General features: G+C 43.8%; 1 protein-coding gene across 1 annotated transcript in view; it reads left to right on the plus strand.

The window, feature by feature from the left end:
- Nucleotides 1-16,039, plus strand: part of Mypn (myopalladin) — a 77,437-nt gene that overhangs the window by 4,767 nt on the left and 56,631 nt on the right. The window contains exon 2 of the mRNA XM_041655745.1: nucleotides 6,426-7,325. Coding sequence (XP_041511679.1) covers nucleotides 6,427-7,325 — 899 coding nt within the window. The 5' untranslated portion in view covers nucleotide 6,426. The remainder of the gene's footprint in view (nucleotides 1-6,425; nucleotides 7,326-16,039) is intronic.

The following is a 16,039-nucleotide window of genomic DNA, read 5'->3' on the forward strand; positions in this document are numbered from 1 at the left end:
CTCCAACCTCTGTGGTTGTTTTTTTCAATTAAATATATAATGATACTTGACGTGTTTAGCAAGTGCAAGGCTCTAAGTTCAGTCCCTAGCACCAAAAAAAATAAATAATTATTGATATTTCATAACCAGAAAATTCTAGCACTTACGTTTAAATTTAAGTTATTTGACATTGGGCTTTGCCAGTTCTCCAGGTGATACCACAGCTTGTTTGTTTTCATAGCACTGGAGAGCCAACCCTGGACCTCTTGCAAAGGAGACAAATGCTCTGTCACTGGACTAAGTCCCCAAAGTGCCAATTTAAATGTAAATGAAAGATGACTTTATAGTGTATGATCTTTCCAGCAACAGGGACATTTTAGAGCCTGAAGAACGTAGCACTGAATTATAATGAGTCAAGAAATATGCCCCACAGGCTGGGGATAGAGCTTAATAATAGACGCTTGCCCAGTGTGCTGGAGGTTCTGGGTTCAAGCCCAAGCAGAGGGAGGAAGCAAGCAGAGTAGCACAAACCTTTAATCCCAGCACTTAAGAGGCAGATGGGTCTTTATGAGTTTGAGTCCATCCTGGTCTACATAGTGAATTCTAGGTCAGCTAGGACTACACAGTGAGACCCTGTGCCAAGACAGAGAGGGAGAGGGAGAGGGAGAGGGAGAGGGAGAGGGAGAGGGAGAGGGAGAGGGAGAGAGAGATCTAAAGGTATTAGCATCAAGTTTTGTTTTTTATGAAGCAAACAAGTTCCCAGGGCAGATTCTCCTCAGGAAAAGTCGTAGGGAAAAGAAAGCACAAAGAAATTCTGCTAAGTAAGTTCTCTGTGTGGCCACTGATTTAGGACTAGGTCTTTCCACACAACTGATGGGGCTGCTTCATTTCCGCCTGGTCCAGTTCACAGACACCATAATGTCTTCTCAGGAGCAACTATTCATCTTATTTTGAAAGTGGCATAAAACTACATTTCAATTTACAAGAGACAAAAATGAGAATACGGCCAAATGTCCCAGAACACCCCAGATGAAATGTCTAAGAGAACCCTTGGTTTCCATTCCCCGGATCTGATTCTGCCATCCACCCAGTTGCTCAGGTCATAAATACTCTGGCCTTTCTCTCATCTCTCATTCTCAACCTATGAGCAAATCGTTGGCCTCCGCTTTCAAAAGGGATCTCAAGTCCAACCATTCCTCACCACCTCCTGCTGCTATTGCTCATTGCCCCCCGACCTTACATCGCCCATCACAACTGATTCCTATTCATCTTCTCCCTTCATAGGGTAAAAAAGTTTGAAGCCCTTTCCGTGGTCTGCAAGGTTTAATATTATCTTACCTTTTACCCTTTCCTTCCTTCCTTCCCTCCTTCCCTCCTCCTCCTCCTCCTCCTCCTCCTCCTCCTCCTCCTCCTCCTTCTCCTCCTTCTTATTCTTCTTCCTACAGACAGGATCTTACTCTATAGTTCAGGCTGTCATGGAGCTCACTGTGTAGTCCAGGCTGACCTGTCCCAGCCTTCCAAGTGCTGGGATCACAGGCATGAGCCACCACATGCACTCTGTGGCTTTGTACTTTCCCAACCTCGTGTCTTCCATTCGTTTTGCTCCCTGGGTACATAGGACTTGTTCCAACGCCACAAATGTGTTTTCTTTCTGACCTTGACATTCCTTCCTTGGTAAAGAATATTCTCCCCAGGTGGTCAGATTACTAAAGTCTCCATCATAGGTTATCTTGGCCTTCCCAGTAACTCACCCTTCTCGCCTTCCCTCCTCACTTTATTTTTATTTATTTATTTTTTTTTTTTGGTTTTTCGAGACAGGGTTTCTCTGTGGTTTTGGAGCCTGTCCTGGAACTAGCTCTTGTAGACCAGGCTGGTCTCGAACTCACAGAGATCCACCTGCCTCTGCCTCCCGAGTGCTGGGATTAAAGGCGTGCGCCACCACCGCCCGGCCCCCTCCTCACTTTAAAGTTGGCCACCACACCCTATATTATTTTTGTTCATAACATTGGTATCAATCACCCCCAGGAACTCAGCTCCATAAAAACAAGCTCTGTCCTTTAGTAGCCACTAAATCCTCAGTCCCTAGAACGGCACCTGGCATATAGGAGATGCTCAACTAATACTTTTTAGAGGACATGGCAGGGTTGTAGCCAGTAGCAGAACGTTTGCCCAAAGTGTTTTTGCAGTATCAGTTAGTTTTTCTTTTGTCATTTTATCTCTTCAACCTAACCCTGCAATTAAAAAAAAAAATAACGAATAGGGCTGATGGGAAGTTCTGGTGAACAAAGCAACGCAGCAGGTATTTGTCGACGACCTTCTGCTCTCTGTTTGTAGAGAGAAGACAGAACAGTGTAGAAGAGACAATAAAAAAAAAAAGACAAATTCAGTATATTTCATTAAGCACTGTGTTGGGTGATAAGAACATGAGGTTTTCAGGCATATTGGAGAGAGGGTGGTGACGTCTTGGCTAAGAGTTGGAAACTATGCAGAATTTAGTCTAAAGAGAAGAAGGAGAGGTGGGAACAGTGAGCGGACCAATTGAAAAGAATATATACAGTGTTCTGAAGTGAGGGCAGGTCGTTCATGAGCTTGGATCCCGGTAGAATATAGACATACATTACGACATCCATCCATCCTGGGTAAGGACAAGGCCAGGGGCCAGTGTATTGTCCACGTCCTTCCCAAGGAGTCATCTCACTAGTGCTCCTAATGCTCCATCTCAAAACGGGGCCATGCGCGGTCACGGCAGTTAAGTGTCAAGAGTAAGGACCCTCTGTTGATTGTTTAAAAACTGCCTTACACCGAGACCATTTAATCATCACTTCAGCCCAGAGATGGCCACTGTTGTCTTCCCTGTTTCACAGCTTGAGATGAAGGCTTCTAGAAGTTAGGCTTTCTCAACTTAAGAAGGCCAGGAAGCCACAGATGTTGAGCACAGACTCCCAACATCTTGGGGCATAAAACATTAAAACTACTACAGAAATCATATATATATATATATATATGTATATGTATATATATATATATATATATATTTTGGTTTTTTGAGACAGGGTTTCTCTGTAGCTTTGGAGAAATCCTGTATTTTTGAATAATTGGAAGTTTTATTATTGGAATAGTTTTCAGAACCGTAAACATAAAAACAAGCGCACGTATCTCAGTTGGCTTCTTTAAAAAAAAAAACTTTATATAGAAATCAATGACTATTCTCTTTATCCACTTTCACCCTAAAAATGAATTTTCTGAAATGTCTTCAACATCAATGTCTGTGCCATGTTTTAGGACAACATCAATGTCTGTGCCATGTTTTAGGAAGGAAAAGAAATGTTTTTAAAAATAATGATAGCCGGGCGGTGGTGGCGCACGCCTTTAATCCCAGCACTCGGGTGGCAGAGGCAGGCTGATCTCTGTGAGTTCGAGGCCAGCCTGGTCTACAAGAGCAAGTTCCAGGACAGGCTCCAAAAGCTACAGAGAAACCCTGTCTCGGAAAAAAAAAAAACTAAAATTAAATAAATAAATGAAAATGATATCAGTTGCATCTTCACAAGCATAGGCTATGTGTGAAGGGCTTTGCCTTCTTGACGTTGTTCTTGACTCTCAGAGAGAGAGAGAGAGAGAGAGAGAGAGAGAGAGAGAGAGAGAGATTATGTGGAGATAAGACAAGGGAAGTGAACTCGAGAAATCACGTGGATGTCTCAGTCACATTCCTGCTAAGAGACAAAGCCATATTTTGAACTCATATCTCCCTAATTTGAAAGCCAATGCTCATTTCTGTGTTGACTCCAGATCTAAGCCAATGCAAACACACAGAGCTAACAACAAAGTCACATTACGACGTTACAAATAATAGCATCCCTCAAACAGAAAGGCATCCTGCTTTCTAAATCTTAGAATACACACTTCAGCGTATTCAGAAACTCAAACAGAGCTAAAGAAGTCATCGATAACAAATGGGTAATTACAATAACTGATTTATGAATTATTGGTGATAATCAGGATATTAAATAAGCTTTCAAATAATAGCATTTTGAGCCTTCTTTCACACATCTGTTCTTCCACAGAGTTCATGCACAAATGAAAATATTCAACCAACATTACTTTTGCTTTCATGGGCTATTTTGCATATTATCATTCTACAAAGTTTAAAACTATTCTAGTAAGTGAACATATCATAATTTGCTTAACTAAATCTTACTGAAAATAGCTTCAGTTTTCATATTAGCATCTGTATCATAATGACTGTCTTCCTAGACTAAGGTGATGGTTTTCATCCAACACCCATGAATTTTAAATTCATCACCTTTGAAGGCACAACAGACTTCACTGAAGTAACTCCAGTTCGAACCATCCCAGGCTCTGGCAAGAGCACGTAAAACCATCTCACTGCATGCCATCTTTCCAGCCCTCTCTAGCTGCCCTCTCAAGGTGATTGCCTACTTTGCCAGTTGAAAGGTTAGTCTGGGATAGCACTGTGAAAGTTTGGGAGCCAGGGAAGTTCCTAGGAAGCCTTCGTATGATGTAAGTGAGGGACTACTGCGCCAGGCAGAAGAGACAGATGGACTGAAATAGGCTTTGTCCTGAATCTTAGGGTATTATTTTCACCCCCATCTTTCCAGGACAAGGCCGGTACCTAGTAGCAAAGAGTGGCAAGCACAGTCTTCGTTCAGTCGCCACATCTGAGGGTGGGTGGGGCTAAAGGGTGGGATGCTGAGCGAGTCAAGGTCAATGGGAAGGTTGTAGCCTCTGTTCAGGACGGGAGAGAATTGAGTGACAAGTTTGTTATCCCTCTAGTCAGTGGCTGAATCAATACAGGACATCACCAGTACAAATCACACTGTAGTATTTTCTTTTTTATTTTATTTTTTATAGATTTTTTAAAATTTTATTCATGTGAGTGCTTTGCCTGCATGTATGTCTGTACCCACACGTATGCTTAGGGCCTCCATGTGAGTGCTGGGGTTCAAACCCATGTCCTTTGAAAGAACAAGTACTCTCTTAACCAGTGAGCCAACTTTCCAGCCTCGTGTATTTCCTAAAGGTTTTTAAAAGTATTCATTTTCAAAAGGTGATATATTAATAATTTACAAACTAAGACTGCGCTCAGGTATGCTAAGTCCCCTGTCAAGCATTACATTCTGCTGCCTCTCGTGTCTTCTCTTAACCAGGGCTAATTTAAGACACTCTTAAAAACCTAGACTTGGGGCTGGAGAGATGGCTCAGCCGTTAAGAGCACTCTGCTCTTGCAGAGGGTGCAGTTTTATTCTCTGTGCCCACACTGGGAGCTGATGCCTCCTTGAGCACTGGCACTTGTGGACAGACTCTACACAGACATACAAATGATTCTTTTTAATTTTAAATCTATAACAAAAAATAAATACAAATTTCCCACAGCTTAGACGCAACATGAAGCCCAGATTATCCTAGCTTTCAAGAACAAAATGAGCCCAGCAACAACACTAAATTTAAACAGCTTGGCTCTAGTCAAACAACATAAACATCATTTCTTTTCATGAGCCGTAGATACCAAGGCTACATTTTCAGCAATTAAATGGGACCATGTTGTCAACTTATCCTCAAGTTAACAAAATTGGCAAGAATGAGGAAAGGATGCAGAACAGATCTGTACATCATCACCACAGAGACCACTGCAACTGTTAGCAAAATCAGGCTCAGACAGGTCAATGAGATGGCTCAGTGGGGAAAGGTGCTTGCAGTCCAGTCCAAGTGTGCTTCCTAGGTCTACATGGTGCAAGAAAGACCCTCCATGGCACATGTAGGCATTACACAACAATATATAAGTGAATAAATAAATAAATAAATAAATAAATAAATTTATAAATTAGGTTAGACTTTTTTTTTTTTTTTTTTTTTTACATTTTAGGCAAGCGTTCTGCCTCTGAGTTCCATCCCCAGCCCTGACACTGTATAAAATTGCTATGGTTATCTCATAGCTTGTACAATAGAATTTAATATAAAGAAAGTACTGAAATAGATATCACCAGCCATTTTTTGTTTGTTTCTTTGTTTGTTTGTTTGTTTTGGATTTTTAAGACAGGGTCTCTCTCTATATATAGCACTGGTTGTCTTGGAACTGACTATGTAAATCAGGCTGGCCCAGAACTCATAGAAATCCACCTGCCTCTTCCTCCCAAGTGCTGGGATTAAATAAGGCATGCGCCACCACCGTGGCCCAGCAGGATTTTACTTTTAATTTCAGGGAGACTTCATTGAGTTTCATTTCCTTTTACAATGAGGCAGCATTGTTAGGTCACTTTTGTGGAAGTGTCAACATTAGGTGATTTAAGCATTTCTTGCGTAATTTAAGTCTGTGCTATATTAAATACAGGCTTGTTATTCTGTGGCAGTGGTCTGAATTTTTTTATTTTTATTTATTTATTTATTTATTTATTTTATTTTATTTTGCTATGCCCATCACTTTGTTACAGCATGCAAGACGACAGCATAGAAGCATCTACTTCCATCTCTCAGCTTCTCAGAGAAAGCTATCTGGCTGAAACCAGACATCGCGGGGACAACGAGCGGAGTCGAGCGGAACCTTCCTCCAACCCTTTCCACTTTGGCAGTCCTTCCGGGGCTGCCGAAGGAGGAGGGCAAGAGGACCTTCCGGATCTGTCGGCCTTCCTAAGCCAAGAAGAGCTGGATGAGAGTGTCAATCTGGCGAGGCTGGCCATCAACCACGACCCTCTGGAGAGAATGGATGAAGCTCAAGCTAGGAAACGTCTGTCTTCTGACAAGACAAAGCTTTCACCCAAACCAAGCTTCGAACCTGCCTTCTGCCAGGATAGCCCTCGAGGTCCTGGCAGCTCAAAAGACAGTCCACCGGAGACAAAAAGACCACAGTACAGTTCTGAAAGCCAGTCCAAGAAAGTCTTCCTAAACAAGGCCGCCGACTTCATCGAAGAGCTGTCCTCCCTTTTCAAGGCTCACAGCTCCAAGAGGATCAGACCTCGGGCCTGCAAAAACCACAAGAGCAAACAGGAATCTCAAAACAAAGCCCTGCAGGAAAACAGCCCCGCTTTCTCAGATCTGACAGAGAGGCGGGAAAGAGCATCGGTCCCCATCCCTATCCCTGCAGACAGCAGGGACAACGAGCTGAACCACGCGATAGAACAGCGGGAAGCTAAGAGGCGCGAGGCTGAGTTGGCTGTGGGTGAGGCTACTGCTGGAGACAGCACCCCGGGGTCTTCACCTTCATCCCTGTACTACGAAGAACCTCTGGGGCAGCCTCCCCGCTTCACACAAAAGTTACGGAGCCGTGAAGTTCCGGAAGGAAGCCGAGTCCAGTTGGATTGCATAGTGGTAGGAATTCCACCGCCCCAAGTCAGGTAAAAACAGCCAGAGAGTGGTGTTTGGCAATGCTATCCGTCTACCATGATTGTTGTTCCAGAAAACCCTATACTTCCTTTGAGAAAGGAGCTAGGATGGAAGGCCGGAGCCTAAAATTAGCTCCGTAAGTAACTCAAATTGTTCTAGGGCTAAGGCTGTAGCTTGGTGCTGGTAGAGTCTTTGCCCAGGATGTGTGAGGGCCTAAGTTCAACCCCTCACCCTGGCATTGCAAGAAAATAAAATGCTTGGACTGGTAGAGTTCCTGTCTAGCTAGCATGCTGGAAGCCCTGGATTCCCTCAGCACCACAGAGAACCAAATATGCAGGCAGAAGCTTGAATTCCAGCACTCAGGAGGGAAAGGCCAGGGGACCAGTCGCCCAAGGCCATCTTTGACTACTGGAGAGTTCAAGACCATCTGGTCTAAATAAGACCCTCTCTCAATTTTTTTTCTTCTAAAAGCCATATATTTTTAAGATTTTTTTTAAAAAAGAATATGTATATTGTATATATGTGTGGATGCTGATGGAAGTCAGGTCAGAGTTCTAGGCCAATCTCAGTTATATAGTGAGTTCAGGGCCAGCTTGGACCACTTGTGACCTTGTCTCAAAAAATTAAAAACAAATGGAGGAGGTAATGATATAATGGTTGATAGCTTTTGAGATAGAGTAACACGGCGGGTAAGGTCAGTTTTAAAAAATTCATTCTATGTATGTAAAACACTGTTCTCCCTAATTCTCAGTTCTTTCCCTAATATAGGTAATGAATACAGGGAATGTTAATCGTGTGTGCATGTGCCTGTGTGTGTGTGTGTGTGTGTGTGTGCGCACGTGTATATTAGCCAGTCCTTGAGGGAGCTCTCTGCCTTCACCTCCCATCTCTCCAACTGGAAGAGCAGACGGATACTACCACACCTGGCTTTCACATGGGTTCTGGGGATCCCAGATTTGATTGTGATGCTTGCAAGCCAAGCGCTTTACCCATTGCGCCGTCTTCCCGGCCCTAAAGACAGCTCTGCGGTGTCTACCACAGTTAGCTGTTCTGGGAGGCCCCCAGGCAGAAGCCACAGGGCCTACAGATGCTGTATCTAACTTGATGTCCTAATGCTATTCTATACTTTTAAGTTTTCCCTTCTATGTTTGTGGTCCCACGGAACCGGGAAGCAACCTTAGCTTCCCAGGATATTTGCTATCTCTCTTATTTCCATATGGTAGCATGTGAACGGTGCAGCTAAAACAGATTGTTTTGTGGAGCTTCGCTAGTATTCAAAGTCCTCGAGGAGTTACTAGACTTCCCTAATCACCTGTTCACGGCTAGAATAGGATGTCATTACATGACCTTTGTTTTCTGTAAGTCAACAGTATTTCATCTTTTTCTTTCATAATAGTCATACTATAAAGCTATATATTAATATGAATAATTGTATTTTATATGTGCATACTAATGGAAAGTATTCTGACCGAAAGACGTATTCATATATCAAATTTTGCTTTCAGGGGTAACCTAAAGCATATCCAATATTATCTTCACAGTGAAGACAGTTTACTTTCAGGTTACCCCAACTGACCTTCAAACAGGGTTTGAATGGTTTTAAGTCTGGAGCATCAAGCACCGCTTCTGACCCCTGCTTGTCACTCAGGAATGTTGAACCCATGAATAAAGAGTGGGCAGGGAAGACTTCACTTTCAGGGACCTTCTCATAGCTAATTACCGGAGAAGTCCCTCAGAGTGTGCAGGGCATTGAGAGCCCTGAGGAGACGGTGCTGAGTGAAGCTGGCTCCTGGTGTTGTTCCCTGCACTTGGCGTGAGCAGTTGATTCTGGTTCTCATTATCTGAGAGGGTATAAGGCAGAGGACACCATAAAAACAAACAAACAAACAAACAAGCAAAACCAGAAATGCAAAAGATTCATGTTACGTTTAAATCATGAGCTAGACAATTGGCCAAAGATACCAGAAAGAGTGGGAATGGTGGCGTCCGATCTTCTCCTTTAAATGTGACTGATGACATGGCCTGGACTCTGGTCTGTAAGCTTGTGAGCTGTCATTCCAGCAGCATGTGTCATGGCTTCTGGTCAGCCTAAGTAAGCTGATGAGCTCTTAGAGCACAGCACACACACAGTTTTGGGTGGTCCAGTCCAACTCACTGGTTTTGGGGCACAGACTGATTTTTTAAGAAAAAGGCCAAATCAAACCAAAGAGAGAGAGAGAGAGAGAGAGAGAGAGAGAGAGAGAGAGAGAGAGAGAAACACCAAATCTCTCAAGGAGTCTTTCTTCCCATTCCTCAATGGTGACAATCTTGGCTACAAGAACCAATTCAGTACACCACCCCAAAAACTCAACCAGGATTATAAAGTACCCCTTTCCCCCCATCAAAGTGATCCAACAGTCACCGAAAACTGGTCAATCAGCCAGGAAAAAAAAAATTTGCAGATCTATACATTTCCAAGCTCACCTCTCTAGGTGGCTCAGTGGATTAAAATGGAAATATGAGGATTGGAGTTCAGATCTCAGAACCCACGTAAGTGCAAGGTTCCCAGGTGATAGCCAGACTAGACGGAACGGCTGAGCTCCAGGTTCAGGAGAGACCTTGCCTCGGTAAATAATGTGGAGAGCAATGGAGGGAGAGGTCTGATGTGGCTTCAACCTCCGCCTGACCCCGTGCATGACTAGGAACTCACACATATGTGAACACCCGTACACACATGCTCACACAAAGTGAAAGTCACATATGTGGCTTCTATGAAGCAATACTAATTTTACCTGGGAAGAATTTCTCTAACTGATAGAGTTCTTGTCTATACCAACAATGGTTCTGAGGTCAGGGAACCTAATAGGAATTCATAATACTTGTCTCTGAATGAACTTGTACTGAATTTCCAGATTAAAATTGTACGAAGAAAACTGAAATTTTCCTGGCTGGCTATCAGCCGTCAGTTTTCCTTAGAAAGCAATATTTGTTCAGTTTTTAATTTGCTCGGTACCATTGTCAATGCCCACATACAAATGATATAAATGTATCCCTGTGCCTTCCAGGAGGTTGAGATCCAATTGAAGAAGTCATCCTACTGTCTGTAGTAATAACCCGTATGTTCTCAGGCTGGGAAATAGGACAGTCGAAGGCTGTGGAGATGTAGAGGCATTCTGCTTGAACTTTGAAGACCAAACAGCAGCTAGTTAGAAATGGACTCATTTGTTATTCAACAAACACTTGTTGAGTCACTAAAGTTGTTCCCCAAGAGTTCAAAGAAGGGAGCTGTTGAAGGTTAGTAACCTTGTTTTAAAACCACATCTAAACCATTCTGAGAGGGCAACTCATAATCTAGCACAGAAATCAGACATGTAATCAGAATGCTGCAGCTAGTATAATAAGGGATATACAAAGAGTAGGGCTGGGGACGCCTGAGTTTGGTCCCCAGCCCCACATAAAACCAGAGGTGGTGACACAGGCCTGTAATTAGCACTTGGAAGGTAGAGGCAAGAGGGTCAGAAGTTCAAGGTCATCCTAGGCTACGCAGCAAACTTGAGGCTGGACTAGGCTCCGTGAAACCCTGCCTTCAAAAAAAAATTTTTTTTAAAGGAGTATAGGATACAGTCGCGGCTCAAAGGAGACATTGCTATTCCCGGAGTACAGGATAAAGCAAGCACTGAACCCTGGAGTAGGAGCAGGGTAGAAAAATCAAGTGCTCTCAAGGAATCACAAGCCCTTGTCTGGTGGAACACGGAGGGCAGAGGTTCCACCAAAGAGGTGGGTGGAAAACATGAATCTGTGTACAGATGCAGGCACTGTAATATTTTCATGGACAGGAAGGAGACTGACCTAACCAGAAAGGAGAACAGAGTCAGGTGATCTTGAAGTGCCTGGAAAACAAAGTCCAGAACAGACTGTCAACCATCTAAGGTTGTGTGAGCCAGGTGAAAGGGGGCGTTTCCGGAGGAAGCTTCTGGAAGGCTGGGTTAGGTCAGGAAAGGGTGGAGTGCTGAGTCCTCTGGGGAAGTCGTGGACGATATCCCAGGCCTCAGATACTCCAGCGGGGCAGGGTGCATGCCAAGAGAAGGAGAAAGGATGGCAGAGACCAGTGTTTGGAGGAGGCTGGACTCCATGCCTGACTAGACGGGAGGGAGGAGTTCAGGAACTATTCTGTTTGAAAATGCTGGGCGATGTTGTGCTGGGGAGGCAGCGAGTGATCCTTGGGGCTCCCCGGTGGATAGAAGGATTCTTATGCTCCAGTGAGTGGCTCTATACCTGTGCGGCACTGATTGGACTCAGGGAGGGGTGAAAAGAGGACACCAAGTGGGGAGGAAGATATGGCAGGGAAGGTGGTCTGGAAGGGGTGTGAAGGGAATTGGGAGGCCTTCTCTGACCAAAACACATTGTATGAAATCCTCAAAGAATAAATTGGAAGGAAAAAGATAGACAATAACTGAGGAAAGACGCCTGATGTCAACCTCTGACCTCCACAAGCATGTGGATGATTACCTGCACACACACACACACGCACACACACACACACACACAAACAATTATCCCACAAGTTTGAAGCTGGATACCTGGGGAACAAAACAAAACAAAACAAAAGGCATCATGGGCCAGGACTAACCTAGCAGAAGAAACAGCAGGTTTTTAGAGGATGCTGACGGGCGTTGAGTCTGATGGTCCGAAAAGAACACAGTCCTCAGTCAGAAATGCAAGCAGAGTCAGGAGTGGTGGAGGCAGGAGGATGGGGAATTCAAGGTCATCCTTAGCTACACGTGAATCAAAGACTACCCAAGACCCTGTCTCAAAGGAATTAGAACATCCAAAGAGTTAGCCTGGACACTGGGAAAGTCTGCCTTAGCGTCCCTGTGCCTTCTATAGAGCTAAGTTGATCTAGCCTAAAAGGACAGAGGGAGTGTTTGTGTTTCCCTAGTGTTTACCAAGGGACTGGTCACACAGTGACAGTGAAGAGCAGCTTCTGACTCAATCCAGTGCTAGAATGGAAAATAATCTCTTCAACTTTACTTCCAAAGAAAAAAAGAATTTCCCCAAACACTCTGTCTCTCTCTGTGTGGTCTCTCTCTGTGTGGTCTCTCTCTCTCTCTCTCTCTCTCTCTCTCTCTCTCTCTCTCTCTCTCACACACACACACACACACACACACACATTTTTAAGATAAAATCAATATGGTTAGTCTTAAAGAGTTGAACAGGGAGCACCTGAAGCCTGCTGACCCATAGCAATACATCACAGTTGAGCTGGGGACGTACCTCGGCTGGTAGAGCGCTCGTCTAACGTGTGTAAGGCCCCAGATTCAATCCAGAGCCTAGCATAAACCAGGCATGGGTGATGCAGACCTGTAATCCTAGAATTTAGGCAGAAAAGACAAGAAGGATCAAATGCTCAGCATTCTGATCAAAACAATGAGTTCCAGGGCAGCCTAAGACTTTGTCTCAAAAAAAAAAAAATGAGTAAAATAATGAGTCATTTCATCTTGTAAAATAGGAGTATCATGGTCAGGAAGAAGATGAGTGATGTGGGCAGCTGTCCCCGGGCTCCTCTGTGTAACTGGTATTTTACACACATTCATGCAACTTTACTTTAGCGAGCTGAAAACACATTTGTGCTCGTATTCTGGGTTTCCAAGTTAATTACGTTGAGGTCTCTGAGTAGAAGCGAGATCCTACCTCGCTGAACGTAGCATTTCTGGATAGCCCGTTAAAGCTTCATTTTGGGACTTAGACAATGAAATCTATGGGTATGGTAGCCACACATGAGTCTGCAGGAATTCACAGCAAATGGCCCTGCTGCCCTCTGTGTCCTGACTCCATATTCTGCTCCGGAATGTACAGAGTCGGCTGGGTCACTCTGGGTTTGCTCGTACACAAACTGCTTTTCTCATTTTTTCTTTTTTGGGTTTTTTTTTTTTTTGAGACAAGATTTCTCTGAGTAACAGCCCTAACTGTCTTGAAACCAGTTTTATAGATCAGGCTGACCTAGAACTCACAGAGATCCATCTGCCTCTGCCTCCCAAGCACTGGGATTAAAGGTGTGCACCACCACCGCACAAACTTGTTGTACACAAACTTCTAAGCGCACATTTACCCTTTCATAGTGATCACTGCCTCCTATGGTTGTTAGGTTTCCTTATTGCCTGAAAGTAGCTTGCCAAGGAGGTAGAAAGGAAATGAGATCGTTGTTTTAAAACAGAAGAAAGGATATTGCGCAGCCATGGTGGCTCATGCCTGTAGTCCCAGCACTGGGGAGGCAGAGGCTGGAGGGTCAGTAGTTTGAGGTCCTCCTTGACTACTTAGCAAGTTAGAGGTCATCCTGGGCTACATGATGTCTAAAATTAAAATAAAATAAATAAAGGGTATCTTTTTTTGATGATGGGTGAAGGAAGGGAAGGTATATCAAGGCAGGGTTTCTTAGTGTGGCCCTGGCTGTCCTGGAACTAGCTTTGTAGACCAGGCTGGCTTTGAATTTATAAAGATCTGCTTGCTTCTGCATCCCAAGTGCTGGGATTAAAGGTGTGTCACCACTGCTAGGCAAGAAAGGATGTCTTAAATAATACAGAAGGTATTCATACTCTGTCATTTCAGGACTTTCTTCAATCTTTTAAATAATACAGAAGGGGTTCATACTCTGTCACAGAAGGGGTTCATACTCTGTCATTTCAGGACTTTTGGGAAATCCACATTCACTCCACATTCATCCATTCATGTGTCTTGTGTCTAAGGTTAAATCAAGCAAGACTCACAAATCTCCGCCTTCAGAAAGCTGAGAGCCTAGTAGTGATCAGATCATTAAAAACTATAAATGATACATAATTTTAATAGTGATGAATTTTATAATTAGGGGACAAGCCTAATGGTCAGTTGGAGACATTGAGCTGATGCCTAAAGAATGACTAGGAGTTAACCCAAGTAGAGTGTGAGGAAAAGTGTCGTCGGGTGAGGGAACAGAAAATGCAAACCCCTTGAGGTGAACAGCAAGGCTGAGGCAGAAAACTAACTCGGCAGTTCATCCTTCAACCTCCACATGCACAGTACGGTACACACACACACATAATGTATAAATATTAACATTTTAAAAATTAAGCATCTAGTAAGTCTGCTGTGTAAAAATTTTAGATGAATGTAACAAGAACGTCGACATTCTTCTGTTGCGTGACTTGGCTTCCTTAAGTATATACGGTTCTACGGGCTCACTTTCATTGCTGTGTAGGGTATTACCATGTGCCCAAATTGCTGTATTGCCCGCGTACATCCGATTTGCTTCAGCGCTTTTTCCCACATGAGTAACGGTATACACGTTCACTCTGTCCCAGTGAGAGAGTCTTACCTGTTAGGTTAACGTGGGCAGGGATGGAATTGTAGGCAGTGTGCGCGTAACTTCAGCTTCATAATAGTGGCACGTCATTTTCCTGATAAATTGTTCTGATTTATGATCTCACCAACATAATAAGGATTTTGGGCATTCTCCATGGCCGCCAATATTGGCATTACCAGCTTAACCATTATAACAGGCATGAAGTGGGGTCTTGTGCTAGTCATTCATAGTTACACTTTATTTGGTGTATACGTGTGCCACGTGTGAATATGGAGTTTGGAGGGTAACTTGCAGGAGCCAGTTCTCTCCTTCCACCACGTGGGTTCCTGGGATAGAACCCAGGCCACCAGACATGGCAGCAAGTACTTTTACCCCATAGCTATCTTGCGGGCCCTAGATGTTCTTATTTTTCTATTGAATTGCTTAGTCTTTTCTTTTCTTTTTTTTTGGGGGGTGTTCCTCTGAGTAACAGTCCTGGTTGGCCTGGAACTCATTTTTGTAGACCAGGTTGGCCTTGAACTCACTAAGACCCACCTGCCTCTGCCTCCTAGGTGCTAGGATTAAAAGCGTGCGCCACCACCGCCCGGCCAGTCCTTTCTTTTTGTAAGATTTTTAAAATAGTCTGGACATTAGCTGAACTTGGGGGAGCAGGACTGTCATCCCAACTACTTGGGAGGGTGAAGCCGAAGGATCCTGAGTTCAAGATCCGCCTGAGCTACACTGTCATTCCAGGTAAGCCTGGACTATTTAGTTAAACCCTGTCTCAGAAAAGAGGGCCTTAATGTCAAAAACATGGAACGTCAAAAGTGTGGTGTATTTTTTCATTCCCTTAGGTATCCTTTAATAAATCTGTTTGGTTTGATTTGGGTTTTAGATTTTTTTGGAAACAGACTTTTACAGTTCCCACTGTTTGGGAGTTCCTAGTCTGGCCTTCTCCTGTGCTCCTCCCCCAGGGCTGTCCTTCTCCTATCTGGAGTCCTAGGATTACAGGACAGAGTGTGTTACTGCAAATGGAATCTAAGCCGCGTGTAACGCACTCACTCCACAGAGCTGCCTCTCCGGCCCGTGTAGTTATCTCAGCAAAAATTTAAAATCATTCCTGTAGGTCTTACCAGACCTTAGGTTACCCTTATTCAGAGGTATTTCTTCTAATGAAACTATAAATGGTATCACTTTTAAAAAATGACATGCTGTGTTTGTCAAGTGGAGAAATACCGTTGACTTTCACAACCTTGCTGAATTCACAAAACGTTTTCACTGGGGAAACTCCCCTTGTTCCACAACTGCTGAATGGATGAACGTTTAGCTATGGTTTTGTTCACATAGTCTTTCTTTCTTCTTCTGTCCTGTCGTTCCTTGCTTTCCTGTTGACCAGCATGGTGGCTTTATGTAGAAATCCCTTTAGAAGAC

The sequence above is a fragment of the Microtus oregoni genome, unplaced genomic scaffold (assembly GCF_018167655.1).
Source record: "Microtus oregoni isolate MIOR12 unplaced genomic scaffold, Mior012 000007F_ref0000211, whole genome shotgun sequence".
NCBI lineage: Eukaryota > Metazoa > Chordata > Mammalia > Rodentia > Cricetidae > Microtus > Microtus oregoni.